General features: G+C 62.3%; 1 protein-coding gene across 1 annotated transcript in view; it reads left to right on the forward strand.

The window, feature by feature from the left end:
- The first annotated feature begins 1,844 nt into the window (after window positions 1-1,844).
- Window positions 1,845-15,416, forward strand: part of TIMP2 (TIMP metallopeptidase inhibitor 2) — a 48,348-nt gene continuing 34,776 nt past the window's right edge. The window contains exon 1 of the mRNA XM_072746531.1: window positions 1,845-2,149. Coding sequence (XP_072602632.1) covers window positions 2,020-2,149 — 130 coding nt within the window. The 5' untranslated portion in view covers window positions 1,845-2,019. The remainder of the gene's footprint in view (window positions 2,150-15,416) is intronic.

Consider the following 15,416-nt stretch of genomic DNA (forward strand, 5'->3'; position numbering starts at 1 on the left):
TAACCACTCTGCCTATCTAACTTTGCTCCCAGTTGTGTGCTGCAAAGCACACGTAAACAGAGAGAAACCGTTTTGGTTTTTTGGGGTTTTTTTCCCCCAGCCTTCCAGTGTTTTACAGTTTCCTATGGCGAGTCGGCACCACACAGCTTAGTGGCCAATTACTCGCAATGGTGTCATTCTCGGTTGTCAGCCGTCCAGCTAGATTACAGACGTCCTGTGGGCAAGAGCAGGGTCCTGTGTATAAGAGCACCGACCACAAGGGGCCCAGGGCAGCCTCGGTGACAGGCGCACGGTGGCCACACTTCACAGGCTTTTCTGCACCTGGGAGATCCGGCCTTTCTGGGAACACAGAACTGTTTTGGGGGGTGGAAGTCCTCAGTCCCACATTCGTGGGTTAAAGCAGAACTGTGTGAGCAGAGCCCAGCAAATGCTTCCCTCCAATCGCACCGCCTGCTGGACTCCTAGGCCCACCCCCCCGGCTCTTGTTGGCTGGTCAAAAATATGGCCAGTTTATATAAAATCCTGTTTTGTTCATAGTAACCACTCCCCCTCCCCCTCTGTCTGAACTGGCCAAGCGCACTTAAAATTCTAAGACCTCCATTTATAAAAGGAATCTTCAGGAAGCTTCCCCAGGCCACCTAGCCCCCCCACCCCCACCTCAGGGGCACTGGTGGGCAGGGGTCCCTCCTTGAAGTGCACCAGGCCCCAGTTCAGGGACCCCCAGGGGTGGGAAGTGTCTGGCTCCTGTGCCAAGCTGGAGGGGAAGGGGAAGGGGAAAGGGAAGGGGAAGGGGAAGGGGAAGGCAGAAGGGAAGAGGGGAGGGAAGGGGGGAGGGAAGGGGGAGGGAAGGGGGAGGGAAGGGGGAGGGAAGGGGGAAGGGAAGGGAAGAGGGGAGGGAAGGGGAGGGGGAGGGGGAAGGGGAAATGAAGGGGGAGGGGGAAAGGGGAAATGAAGGGGGAGGGGGAAGGGGAAATGAAGGGGGAGGGGAAAGGGGAAATGAAGGGGGAGGGGAAAGGGGAAATGAAGGGGGAAGGGGAGGGGAAGGGGAAGGGGAGAGGGAAGGGGGAGGGGGAGGGGAAGAGAGGGAAGGAAGGGTTAGGGGAGGGGGAGGGAACGGGAACAGGAGGGGGAGGAGGAAGGGAAGGGGAGAAGAAGGGGGAGGGAAGGGGGAAGGGGAAGGGGGAGGGGAGGAGTAGGGGAAAAGAGGGAAGTAAGGGTTAGGGGAGGGGGAGGGGGAAGGGAAGGGGAGAGGAAGGGGGAGAGGGAAGGGGAAGGGGGAAGGGGAGGGGAGGGGGAAGGGGAGAGGGAAGGGGGAGGGGAAGAGAGGGAAGGAAGGGTCAGGGGAGGGGGAGGGAACGGGAGGGGGAGGGGGAAGGGAGGGGCAGAGGAAGGGGGAGGGGAGGGGGAGAGGAAGGGGGAGGGGAGGGGGAGGGAAGCGTTAGGGGAAGGGAAGGGGGGAGGAAAAGGGGCCCCGGGGGTGGGGGGGTGGGCTGCGAGTCCCGGGCGCTGGGTGAGGGCCCCCTGGGCGCCGCCCCGCCCGCCCCCGGGGACCTGCGAGGGGAGGGGGAGGGGGAGGGGCGGGGGCGGGGGCGGGGGCGGGGCGGGGCCGGGGCGCTGCGGGGCCAGGTGCGCGGCGCAGGGCCCGGACGGTCGCGGGTCCGCGCACAACAAAGCGGCGTCCGGGGGAGGGCGGGGGCGCGGGGCGGGGGCGGCCGGGAGCTCCCGGAGCCGCATTGGCCGGCGGCCACCGGGGGGCGGAGCCGCCCCGCCCCGGAGCGCGATAAAAGGCCGGCCCGGCCCGCGCCCGCAGCGCACGCATCCGTGGAGGGAGCGCAGGCCCCGGTGCCCGCCGCCCCCGCCGCCCCCGCCGCCGCGCCCCGCGCCCCGCGCCCCAGCGACCCGGGAAAGTTAGCGCGGGCGAGCGCGGGCCCGGTGCGGAGGGCGGCCCCGGAGCGCCCCGAGGCCAGCGCCCGCACACCCGCGGCGGCCGAGCCCCGCGCCCGCGCCCCCGCCCCCGCCATGGGCGCCGCGGCCCGCAGCCTGCGCCTGGCGCTCGGCCTCCTGCTGCTGGCGACGCTGCCGCGCCCGGCCGACGCCTGCAGCTGCTCCCCGGTGCACCCGCAACAGGCGTTCTGCAACGCGGACGTAGGTGAGCACGGCGCCCCCGGCCCCCCGGCCCCGCCCCGCCCCCTCCCGCGCCCCCCGCGCCCCCGCCCCCCGCGCCCCCGCCCGCGCCCCCGCCCGCCGGCGCCCACGCCCGCCCGCGGCCTCGCCTCCCGGAATCCTGCAAGTGGACGCCAGGGTCGCACTTTCTTTCTCCCCCTCGCGGCTCCCTTTCTTTGCGTCTCCGCCGAGATGCTTCTCAACCTCAAAATTCCACCGAAATTCCTCCGCAGCCCCAGCCCCAGCCCCAGCCCCAGCCCCAGCCCAAGAAGGGAGCCAGGGAGCGGACCGGGCTTGGCAGGCGGAGGGCCCGGGGATGCCAGCGCGGGGGGCGGGGAGAGCGGGGACGCGGCGCGCTGGGGCAGGCCTGGCCCGGGCGCGGGAGCACGGGGACCCCCGAGAAACTTTCACGGCCGAGCGGGAGCTGGGCTCCGGGCCCGGGGCTGGCCGCTCAGCCCGGGCCTCTCCCCCCAGCCCGGCTCGGGGCTCACCTTGGCTTCGGCTGGGGCGGAGAGGGGAGCCTCCCGGCTCTGCCCAGGCTCTGCCCAGGCTCTGCCCAGGCTCCCCGGGCGCGCAGGGGCAGCCCGGAAGGGCAGCCGGAGCCCCTGGCCCGGAGGGGGGCCCTGCGGCCAGGCCCGGCGGGAGGAGGGTCCCAAGAGGCTCACTGTGTGGACCCCTTTCTCAGGACATCCCTGCACACTGGAGACTTGGGGCCAAGTGGGGCTGCGTGGCCGCGTAGAACCCTCAGAAAATGTCTCTCATCCTCTGCACCCCTCGCCCCTCAAAGGTGGGGGTGAGCCCCGGAGGGAGGAGGAGCCCGTTATTTGTTCCGATCCTGGATCCTTGCAGGGGCCGGAGACAAGTGGGGAGAAGGTGGCAGAAATGGGAGGAACCAGCTGGACCCCAGGACCCCAGAGGTTTCCGTCTGGGCCTCCAGCTGCCCTGGCGAGGGTCAGCCGGGATTTCCCGGGGCGAGTCTAGCCACAAGGACAGATGCACAGCAGGGGGGTCACTGCCCCGCACAATTGGCTTCTCAACAGGTTTATGTTGTGCTTCTAAGCCTCAGCCAGAGGAGCATCCGGGTGCCAGGCCAGATGCGGTGAGGCTGGCTGCCCTCACCTGTGCAGACTCAGAGCCGGGGTCCCTGGGTTCCTCCTGTTGTCCGCCATGCCCTCCTGAGCTCCCCACGGCCCCTGGCCACACCCCACTTGGCCCCATTGACCTGCCACTTGGCCCAGGAAGACCTCAGATGTTCTTACCTGTGGGCATCACATGGCTCTGGCCATCTTGGCGTGGAACGAGGGGCCTGTGTGCTTGCAGAGGAGTTTTCCATAAACCCCGAGGCGGGGGACCTAAGTAAGGCTGGGTCCCCAACTTGGCTTGCCCAGCAGGTTTGAGGGCGATGCACATTGGCCTTCCCCTGGGGTGTCCGCTGGGGTGTCCGCTGGGCATCCGGGCCTGACCGGGCCCCTTTGCTGAGACATGGCCAGGCTCCTGCCCATGAAGCTGTAGGGCGGGATGGTCCCAAGGCCCAGAAGGAACCTCGCGAGGCGCTTGGGCTTGGTTCGCAGGAGCCTGCAGGAAGGGGCTGGGCCTCGGGTCCACTTCACGCTCTTCGGCTGCTGGAAGAATTTCCAGCCGCTTCCTGGCCTGCCCAGTAAGCCGGGGCAGCAAAGGGTCAGGGTCGAGGAGCTTCAGCGAGCCTTCAGGTTCCTTCTTGCTGTGTGCGTTCCTCTCACCTCCGCCTGGATCTCCTGGCACGTGTGTCCCACTTCTTCGCATCCAAATCACTAAGGAGCCTAAACTTTGACCCCGTCCCAGCTCAGAGGCCCAGTCGGGCTGCCGACACCAGACTTGCACAGCAGAGCCCCGGCTGTGAGATCCCTGTGCCCTGCACTGAATCCGCTAATGGGGGAGCCTCAAAACAACAGCGGTTGTCTCTGTCACAGCTGAGGCAGCCCGAAGTCCAAAGTCAAGGTGTCGGCGGGGTGGGCTCCTCCCGGAAACCCCAAGGCAGAGTCTGCTCCGGGTGTGTCTCTCCCCGCTCCTGCTGGCTGCCACCATCCTTGGCTTTCCTTGGCTTGTGGACACGTCACTCCAGCCTTTGCCCTCTGTCTTTACGTGGGTTTGTCTGCATGTGTCTGTCCCAATCCCTCTCTCGTTAGAAGGACCCCAGTCCCTGGGCATAGGGCCCACCCGAATCCAGCATGACCTCCTCTTAACTCCATCACATCTGCAAAGACCCTCGTTCCGAATAAGGTCACCTGAGCAGATTCGGGGCGGACAGGAGTTTTCAGGGGAAGCTCTTCTGGCCGAGCTGCCGCAGTTGGCCCTTCTGTGCTCGGTCAGCTTGGGACATGTGACGCCGAAACACCCAGCGGAAGCCCTGGGTGGCTGTGGAGTTCAGGTCGCCGTGAAGGCGGTGGTCTTTCTGTATCTGCTTCTCCTTTGAGGCCGCTAGTCCATGACTTTCTCCTGACGATCCCCCACTCTGAGAACCAAATGGCCTGGGGCCCTTTGAAAGATGGCTCACGTCTGGGTCCCTTTGTAAATATAGAGAGTCTGGCCTGGGCCCAGCTCTCGCTGAGGTTTTAAAAGCCTCACAGGTGGACCTTGTGCCACGAGGGCTGTGGCCCAGGGGCCCGTGAAGGGTGATGGCCTTGCGCACATTGGGGATACTGAGAGTTGACTGCTCACGTGGTGTGCTGGCTCCTTTAAGTGTTGGCGGGGTGCAGGCTTGGTGTCTACAAGAGGCAGTTGGCTTAAGACACCGTCGGATTTCTGTCTGCCTGTGTGAGCATTTCTGGGAGCTGGTAGGACCGGAACTGTGGTCGGCGAAGAGATTCATTATGAAGTCGTGAAATTTGGGTGAAGAGCGGTAGGTAAGAGGTGATCTGGGTCCTTCCTGGAAAACCTCATTCCCCGTCCTTTCCGGGAAAGCGAGGACGAGCAGGAAGTGTTTGCTGTCTCTGAGCAGGGCTCACGTGCGCTGCTGGCCTGACTCCTACCTCCTTGTGGAGCCCAAGGCCATCTCCTGCCCAGATCCCACACCCTGGCCAGAGACCAGTGTTGGGCTTGCTCTTTGGGCGGCCACCATGGAGGGAGCCTGGAGTCACTTAGCCAGCCCAGCGGCTTGGCAGATCTGGGCCGTGTGAGCCAGTTTCTGGAGTCACGGGTAAATCCAGGAGGTCCCTGGGCCAACAGAGTAAGATCTCACTTCTGGCCTGGGTGGCGGTGCCCATGGCCATGCTACTCCCCCAGAATGCCCATGATGGCATCTTTCTCAGTGTGTTCCCATCTCCAGACACTGCTCTGCAATCCCGCTGGTGATCTCCAGCCCCAGGTGGAGAAGGGCCCACAGCCAAGGCCGTTCGCTGGTCGCCAGGGCGAGCAGGCCAGCCTCGTGCGTGCACTGTTGGAGGCCACACCGTGGCCACCTGCGGAAAGCACGCACCACGCATTCAGAAGCGGCTGTGTCTTCACCAGACACACTTGCTCGGGAAGAGCGAGGCAGATGAGACGCCTGTGAGTTGAGTCGGGCCTTCCGTGCAGGGGGGCCGGGAGGGGGGCAGGGCTTCTGGAGAGGCCTCATTGATCTGTGTTCCCAACATCCTTGCTTTCCTATCGGGCTGTGTTTCGACAAGCCCTTATGGAGTGGTCGGCTCGGCTCCATGGGACATAAGGAAGAAGCAGGACATTAGCCTGTCCTCGGGAGGGGGAGCACCAGACGCCAGGGCCAGGCAGCGTGGAGGTGCGCAGGGTGGGCACAGACCTGCAGACCCCAAGCCCGACGGCCAGGGTGTGGTCTAAAGTCAGAGAGACTCAAGGTGTGTCAGGCCAATGATAAACAAAGTAGCTGTGTGAAAGGGGGAATGCGGTTTTGGGATCAGAGGTGTAGAGGGTGTTGAGGGGAGGGGACTGTGGGCGGATTGGAGCCCCTGGGCCCAGTTTTGGTCAGCTGGGGATGCGCTCTCCCAGGGGAGTGCCTAGAACCTGAGCTGCTGGGGTTGGGAAGAGATGCGCCCTGGACACAGGCGTGGAGGCCGTGCTGGGGTGTGGCCTGTGGCTGCAGGGAGCTCTCCCCACGCCGTGGTCCCTGCCTGTGATCTGAGGACATGCTGCCAGCCTCCAGCCAGGACCCGCTTGGTCCTCGGGAATTTGCGGTCATGGCCTGTGGTCCGTGAGCTGTAGGCGTGGGCGTGGGCACCTGCCTGTCCTCCCGGCTGTCTCAGCTGGGTTGCCAGGCAGATGTCCATGCAGGCTGCGTGGTCCAGATCCGATGGCAGCACTTGGGCATTGAGAATAAAGATGTAGACAACTCCCAGGTTTCCAGGGTTGAGCCACCCTAGTCCCAGTGCAGAACCACTGATGTGATACCCGACTGCTGCAGGTTCCCCTTGGGTTCCAGATTGGCTAAGAGATGTGGCTGGAGGGCCCTGGCAGCCTGGAGGATGCAAAACACAGCAGGAGAAAAAAAGGCCTGGAGGAGACAGGAGAAGGAAGAGCAGCGTGGTGGGTGGGGTCCATGCTTCTCCCCTGCCCGGGATGCTCCCTCTCTCCTCCGCACGTGTGCATCCACATCCACACACACACACACACAGGGGCCAAGGGCAAGTGGCCTCATAGTGAGGATGGTCTTCCTGGGAAGAGAAGAGCAGAGCTGGGAGGGAAGTCAAGGTTGGAGAACCCTAACTCGGAGGACAGAGTTGGGGGAAACACATACCCAGGCACATCATCAGTGGTGGCAGCGTGGGGATGCACTGGGCAAGGGGACCACCTGCGCAGGCAAGAGTGAGAGAGAGTTCTGGGTGCAAACCAGGCCAGAGAGGAGGGCGAGGGGCCAAAGGACACCGCTCTGGTTTATCACATGCAGTCTGCATCCCCTCCCAAGGGCCCCTGGTGAGCCATTGAGGGCATGCACCTGTGGGTGACAGCCAGGTGGCCCAGGGCACTGGCTAAAAGGCAGAGTCTGAACTGGCATCCAGAATTAGAGCCTCAGGGCCCACGTGGGCGGGCAAATTGGTATTTCTAAGACGGTCCAGGTGATTCTGACGCCCGCCAAAGTTTGCACAGAGCAGTTGTCTCCAACGCAGGCTACACCCCAGACACTTGTGGTTTGAGACGAGAATGTTCTAGGTATTTAGCACAGACGTTGATAGTTCCATCTGTATGTAATGGTAAATGGACAGGTAGGCATGGAGATTGCTTGGCCAGGCCTCTGCCTTGGTGCTGGAGGGTATGAGCGAGTATGGAGAGCGAGGACCAGGGCTAAGAGGGTCAACGAGATGCCCCAGAATCGGGAAGGAGAGGTGGCTGAGGGAAGTGGTGGAGGAAGTCTTCCAGGGATGGTCAGGAGCACCCGTGTCTCAGAGGGCAGGCAGGGTGAAGCTGGCTCCCCCATCCAGAGCTCGGAGCTCCCGGGACCCGCTCGTTGGACCCCTGGGGCCTGACCTGGCTGGAACGCGGAGATCCTTCGGTGCCTCCATCATTGCGTGGATGTGCGGCTCCGGGCGGGTGGTGGTGGGAAAACGCAGAGACCCAGAGGGATCCCATTTTGCAGCTGACAAAATTGTACCGCTCCCTGTGTCTGAGCAGTGTCCCGGGTCGGCTTCTGGAGACCCCAGCACGGCAGACTAGACAAGTGTTTATTCTACAAACCAAATTGAGGGCAGCCCCGGTGGCTCAGCGGTTAAGCATCAGCCGTAGGCTCAGGGTGTGATCCTGGGGTCTCGGGATTGAGTCCCACGTCAGGCTCCCTGCATGGAGCCTGCTTCTCCCTCTGCCTGTGTCTCTGCCTCTCTCTCTGTGTCTCGTGAATAAATAAAAACAAAAATCTTTAAAAAAAATAATTGAGGTGTAGTCTTTGTATGGAAGGATCCTATCCCGGGGTATATGGGCATCCATCCAAAGATAGATCAGAGGATGGTGGCAGGGGTGACATGAGTCTTGAGCCCTGAAACTCTAAGCAGAGCTCTGTGTGTGCACCACATACACACGCACGTGTGCATGCCTGGGTTTTCCAAGGCAGTGGCCGGGACTTCCACTGAATTCTCCAAGGGGTATGTGACCTCTAAGAGCTCAGTTGTTGCCACGTACAAAGTCTTCATACGGCCTGTAGGGGAGAGTGGAAGACGGTGAGAAGGGTCTGGAACCAAAGCCTGGGTGGCCCTGAGCCTGGGTGCAGAGTGGAGCTTGAGTCCCAGCAGCAGGACCCACCCGAGGGTTGTGAGGTGTGTGTGGGGGGAGGGTGTTAAGGGGTTCTGGTCGCCCAGGAGCAGGTGCACGCATGGGGTGGGGAGGGGAGAGGACTGGGGTCAGAAGGCAGATCTTGCAGCCGAGTGGGGGGTGGGCTCGTGGTTAGGGGTCGCCCCTGGGGTTTGACCTCGGCGCCCAGGCCTCCATTCCCTGTGTATTTGTGCTGGGATACGGTGAGCCCAGGGTCTGGATGGGAGAGTCTGTGGCTGTGGCTCCCCAGACAGTGGAAAATGTGTGAGGGGACCCGGAGGGAAGGGGAAGTGGAACGCGGAGCGGTTAGAAGAGTCAGCAGGAAGCCAGGACGCTTGACTTCCTAGGACAGGCCCGTTAGGCCACTCTACAGCCCACCACGGCTTCAGGGGAGAGATCCGCGCAGATGCCCTCGGCCTCGGGTTCCCCAGCCCGAATAGGACATGATTTACCTGCTTCCTAGGGTCGCGGCTGGAGGTCACAAGGAAGGGTGGGCGTGGAACACTTGGGACGGTGCCCCCAGGAGGCTCTGGGGTGTGCATGTGTGGAGGGTGGGTGCGTGGGGATCTCCGTGGGGGACCCTGCACGGTGCGCGCCTTCCCCACCCAACCCGAGGCCCGGCTGGGTGATGGATGGCACAGGTCGGGGGAGACATGGGGGGGGGGGTTCTGGAGGCAGCGGGGAGCTGGGCGGGAAAGCTCCTTTGTTTCTCGTGAAGGGGGGGTGGGAAGCTGGGAACTCCGTCGTTAATAAGCGCTGAGTGCTTGCAAGTGGCTGCCGCACGTTGTCCCCGTTTCACAGAAGATCAAACTGAGGCACAGACGATGAAGCTCTTGCTCGGGGTCATGCAGCTCGTGAGCAGCCCGAGTGCGGACGGGGAGGTGTTAGTGGATGAGGCTGATCTTGGGGGCCCCGGGCCGCGGGGGCTTGACAGGGTGGCCGTGGCCCCCCCGGGGGTGGCAGGCGAGCAAGCCCTTAGGGATGAGCCCCAGAAATGAAGCGGACTCACATTTCCCACCTGGAAGGACGCTCGGAGGGTATTTGTTTTGGAAGCCCCCCCCCCCCCCCCCTTGCAGCTCGAGCGCTTTCCTGTCGCGGACGTTGTCCTTCTCTCCAACTGAGGCTGAGTCTGGGGCTGACGTACGTTTTGATAAAACCTTTGCCCACGCGTTGTCCGTTTCTTAAGTTCCCGGTGAGCATCCAGGTCAAGAAACAGAACATTGCTCCCCCCCCCTTCCCCCAAGCCCTCTGCTTATCCCTCCTGGCCCTAAATTCCCCTTTGCCTTGGGGTCACCACTGTCCAGCTTCTGTGTGGCAATTTACTGGCTTTTCTTTTTTTTTTTAAGATTTTATTTATTTATTTATTTATTTATTTAATTTTTATTTATTTATGATAGTCACAGAGAGAGAGAGAGGCAGAGACACAGGCAGAGGGAGAAGCAGGCTCCATGCACCAGGAGCCCGATGTGGGATTCGATCCCGGGTCTCCAGGATCGCGCCCTGGGCCAAAGGCAGGCGCCAAACCGCTGCGCCACCCAGGGATCCCTATTATTATTTTTTTGAAGATTTTATTTATTCATGAGAGAGACAGAGGCAGAGACACAGGCAGAGGGAGAAGCAGGCGCCCAGCAGGAGCCCGATGCAGGACTCGATCCCAGGACCTTGGGGTCACTCCCTGAGCCGAAGGCAGACGCTCAATGGCTGAGCCACCCGGGTGTCCCACCGGCTTTCCTTTATATGGTTTTATTGCTTGTCTGTGTAACATTCGTTATTTCACGGAGAAGCGTGTACACATTTAAATGCACATGTAGGGACAGGTCTGGAAGCGTGTCCGTCACAATTCTCAGCAGTGGGTGAGATCAAGGGCAATGTTTCTTTCTCTTTTTGTTTATCTACGTTGTCTAAATGTTGTTGGATTAGCATGTGGCAGGTGGGTGATTATGTCACCGGTGAAAGGCACGGAGGACAGAAATGGAGGGGTGTGCAGGGGTGAGGGTGGGGGCGGGCGGCAGAGCGGCCCCCACGTGGTGGGTGAGGGCGCTGAACCCGGGTGGGCCCGTCTGTCCCTGTCCCTGTCCCCAGTCGGGAGGGCCGGCTGCCTGGCGCTGCCCCCTCGCCCTTCGCCCGCTTGAGGAGCAGGGGTGCCGACTGACCCCGACACAGCGAGTGAGCCCAGCCCCCTGTTCTGGGCCCTGGAGCCCGGAGCACAGTGGCCCGTGATGAGACCGGGATGAGCTCTGAGGCTTCCTGCTGGGGAACGTTCCGTGGGTGGAGAGACCCTGAGAGCTCCTCGGCCTGGCCCCGGAGCAGGACCTGGCTGGGCTCGGGGCTCTGCCGGTCTCTCCCATCTGTAGCGTGGGGGGCCTGGTTGGGCCTTCCTGGCAGCCCCTTCACAGACCCGGCTGAGCACAGGGGCGGGGGCGGGGGGTGCCCGCATCAGGCTTTGCCGACGCCCCTCTGCTTCTACCCGAGGGCCCTGGTTAGGAATCCACAGCTGATTCTTTACTGAGGGCAGAATGAGGCAATGGACCGACGTCTTAGAGGAAAAAAAAGTAGAAGAAGGTATTGGGAGAAGAGCCGGCCAGGACTGGTTCTGAATCCTGATTGTGTCTCGGCTCCCTCTTCGTGTGGGCGGGATCACACTTGTGATGCTCGTACATCTCTGACGAGTGAGCAGTGAGCTTGGTGTGGAAGCCAGGGAGCCCCGAGGGCCGTCAGCGCCCCACCCCCACCCCGCACCCCAGTGCCCCCGGAACTCCGTGACCCGGCTCACTCGCCGATCCGTCCTGGAGCTCCTTGCAGGGAGGCCGCGGGTGGAGCAGGGACGTCCACCTCCCCCGTCCGTTCCCGGCCGGCTCCTTCTTGCTCTCTCCGGCCTCCATCCAGCAGGGAGTTCAGGGCACGCGGACGGACAGACGGCTCCGGGGCAGGCCCGTGACGGGAGGGATCACAGCCCCAGAGGCGATCGCACCTCGGGCGCTCTGCGGCTCGCCTTTGCTGTGGTCACTCCCGGTGGGTGCGGACTCGCTGGGCTCAGTCGGCTGACCCTCCCCGGGGCTGTGACGTGCCCGAGAGTGGAAAGCCAGGAATGTGTTGCAGGCAGAGATGTGGGGCGGTGATGCCGCAGGCCTGCGAGTCTAGCGTGCTTGCACGTACTCAGGGGCACCTGCGCTCACGTCAGCACCAAGGGCCTCCAACACTGAGGATGACCTGAGCCTTTGTCCATGGTCACGAGGCTCCTGGGTGTCCCGGAGTAACCCTGGCTGGAGGCTAGAGTCCAGGGTGCTTCCAAGTGATGGCCCTCCCCGGTCACCAGCTGGGGGAGAGAGGACTCGGGGTCCCCTGTGGGCTGCGGGTCCACGGTGGATTGTTCTGCTCAGAGGAGAGAACCCATTTCAGGGGGAGCATAATGACCCTGTGGCTTGGGGGGGCAGCACGCAGGTGCCTTCTTTTTCAGCAAAGGGTTGTTTATTGGACATGTGAGCCCGGTTCGCTCCTGGGGGCTTTTCTGTACAGTGTGCAGCCCTCCTAGCATCTCCCCTTCCATCCCTCATGGTCTCTGGGAGAGAAAAGGACCAGCCTGGCATTTCCGGGGTGAGGTGGGGTGGGGTAGGGTGAGGGTGGGGGGCGGGGGTGGTGCCAACACGGAGCCAGGCTTGTGTGCCGCCCATCCCGGGGTCTCCGTTGCGACATCTCGTCCCCTTACCCCAGGTGGGCCCAGGACAGAGCACGAAGGAGCCGCTCTATGGCAGGGTCTTTGCTGTTTGTGCATCATTTCTGGAAGGTGGAGATTGAAAACACAAGGCACGTCAATCCCAGTCGTACGGGGTGGGGGTAGGGGGATGAGAACATCACCGGTCTAGGCGTTTCCAGCACAGAAGGACCTCCCATCGATTCTGACTCACGAGGACTCGGGCAGGTGAGACCCGTGTCCCGTCCTGTGGCTGGGCGTGGAGGGAGGACTCACCCAAGGTCATGCCGCCGAGGGCCCTTGCCAGGAATCCAAGGAGCCCGGTCCTGGCACGAGTCTCTGGAAACGGGACTGGATGTCACAGCTCTGGACTTCCCATTGCTCGGTTCATCTGGCCCCGGGGCTTGTTGTCCTTGGAAGGGCTCGACTGCGGGCATATCCTGTGTTACGCGGCGCAGCGCAGAGGCTTGGAAGGGCACGCTGCCCCCTCGAGGCTTTAACCATCAGTCCCCCCTCTGATCAAGCAGCCCTGTGTGTAGGAAATAACTGAGGACGCGTGCTCGCCTCTGGTCAGGGGGATATCCATCCCCGGGTCGTTTGTCTTAGGGAAACCGTGGAGACACCTACATGCGCAGCAGCAGGGGGACAGTTAAATAAATCGCAGCCTCGGACGCCCCGCGGGACCAAATGGTGTACAAGTTCTTTTTTTTTTGACCTCACACATTGAGATAGAAGGTTTGAGGGGGCACTTAGACTTTCACAAGCATGTGTTTCCTTAATTCTCCTACGATGCGCGTGAACGATCCGTGTAATCTTGAAAGTTGCAGCCCGCTGGTCGCGGCGCGGTAGCAGGGCCCGGGCTTTCCAGAGCTGGGGGCCGGGGAGGAGGGACCGTCGGCAGAGGCGAGGATGGGAGCTGCCGTCCGGGAATGGGGCGAGGTGCTGGTGGGAGCACCAACCGGGCGAGGAGAAACGTCCTTGCTCCAGAGGCGGCGCGGAGAGGACGGCCCTGGTGGCCGTGCTGGGGCGTTCCGGGAGGTCATCGGGTGCCCCGTGCCACTTGGATGCCGTGTTCATCCAGCACGCCCGACGCCCCCCAACCCCTGACCTTGTCCCTCGCTGGGGGGCGGGGACCCAAGACCACGCTGCAGAGGCCCAGCTGTTGGGGGGTGTTCGCTGCAGAGTGAGAAGACTCTGCACCCACAGGACCAGGAAGAGGGGCCCTGACAAAAGTGGGTGGAGGTGGGGGGCTGTGGTTGGGAGCTTCCCGTGGGAAGAACGCGTCCCGGGGCCGTCCCAGCCCCACACGGAGACTTTTGTCTCCAAGATTCCCACGCTTCGGCCAAGGTCCTGTAATTAACGTTCTCCTCTCAAGGAACCAAACCCCGGGATAGGTCACTTTGACTTCCTAGGGTCCAAGTCCTGCTCCTCAAACAAAATTTTTTTTTTTTTAAGATTTTATTTATTTATTCATGAGAGACACAGAGAGAGGTGGAGACACAGGCAGAGGGAGAGGCAGGCTCCCTGCAAGGAGCCCGATGTGGGACTCGATCCCAGGGCCCCAGGATCACGCCCTGAGCTGAAGGCAGATGCTCAAGCGCTGAGCCGCCCAGGTGTCCCCGAAATTTCTTAATTGTGAGATTCTTGGAGGGTGCCCCTCACCTGAGAAACGAGGGCAGGCACGTCTGATTTCTTATTTTGGGTGGGTGCGTGGCGCAAGGGGGCCTGGGGCCCTTCTCTCCTGCCTCCGGTCGGTTCCGCTCAGCAGTGGCATCCTGGAGGAGCGTGTGACCCCAGCCTGAGCAGGGAGCAGACCCCTGCTGGGGGGGCACATGCCGCTGGGCTGGGGCGGGAGGGATGTTTTCACCGGGGAGCCCCCTCCCTGAGCACCCCCGGGGTGCACACTCTGGGACCCTGCATCACCCCTGCACGTGGGCCGTCCCCCATCCCGCTCGCCCCCCGCCCCGTGCACGGCCACGGCGGTCCTGAGCCAAGTCTGTGTGGTTGGCGGGCCCGCAGCAGGTGTCCTGCCAGGCGCTCGCCCTCTGGCTGGCTCGTCACTGTCCCTGACTTCACCCCTGCTCTGATGTCACAGGCCAGCAGCTGTGCGGTTGCCGCGGCGGCAGCCTGCCCGTGGCCCACCAGCTGGGGCAGACACCGGGCTGCTGGTGGACGTGGGGAGCTGCGAGTCCAGCCTGCTCTGGTCAGTGGGCCCCGGAGACCCCCGTGCAGGCCGTCCGAGGTTCCTGCGGTGCCCACCCCTTACCTGCTGTGGGGTGCCCGGCCGTTGGGGGAGGCTCCTCCAAGGGCCTTGGGGAGTGGGCCCGTCAGGCTGTCCATGGGGGTGATTGATGGTTAAACCTACACATTTATAAGCCCCCGCCCCAGGATTCGGGTGCAAAATCTGCCGTGGGGCCTGACCAGGACTTCTGTTCTACCAACACCAACCCCCCCCGCCCGGCCCCCTGTGATTCTCACGCAGCCAGTCCAAAACCCAGCTGGCGTTAGGATCCACCACTCTGGAACTTAGAGTCAGGCAGTGGGCGAACCTCGCCAGGCCCTGGGCGGCACAGTGGGTGTCACAGAGTGTATGTTTAGAAGCGAGAACTCGGAGAAACGGAGTTAAAAATGTTTCTGATGTTTGTTTTATCCGGGCTTGGCTTGGATGCCTCCAGTGATGGGTGTCTCACTACCTACCAAGTCAGCCCAATGATATCAAGACAACCCGGTAGGACGTGCTTCTTTCCACCTGGCCGGTTTCTGCCTCCCTGTAATGTGTTCTTGGTCTAGCTCCGTCACCCGGAGACACACGCAGTAAGTACCATCCTCTTTCCGCAAGCGGCGTGCCGAGCACTTGGGCGTTTCTAACGATGATGCGTGCTAGCGGCTAGACCGATGGGTGCCCTTGTTACTACCACTCCGCAGAGGAGCAAGCTGAAGCAGCCGGAGTTAGGAAACTTGCACCAGGTCGCACGGTTAATACTCTGAACCACCGCATTGAGCTTTTCTAGACTTTTCTATCACCTGCAGGCTCCACCCCAAACATTCTTAGAGGCTCCTGAGGACTTCTTCCTGGGACGGGTTTTTCATTCTCCTCCTGAACTTGGGCCACGGCCTCTTCCCCCACCCTCGTTGAACACGCTCTGGTTTTTCTGAATTCTTTCTGGGAAGTCCGACCTCCCCACGGTTCAGGTTTTCTCGTCACGTAGTCGTCAGTTACTGTCTGTTTCTCAATTAGGTTGATTCCCAAACATTCCAGTGGTTACAAACATCCCCCCCCCCACCCCGCGACGTTGTCTAAGTAGACATTGCTAGCTGGCCACGCCCTCACCTCTTT

The sequence above is a fragment of the Vulpes vulpes genome, chromosome 2, assembly GCF_048418805.1.
Source record: "Vulpes vulpes isolate BD-2025 chromosome 2, VulVul3, whole genome shotgun sequence".
Taxonomy (NCBI): Eukaryota; Metazoa; Chordata; class Mammalia; order Carnivora; family Canidae; genus Vulpes; species Vulpes vulpes.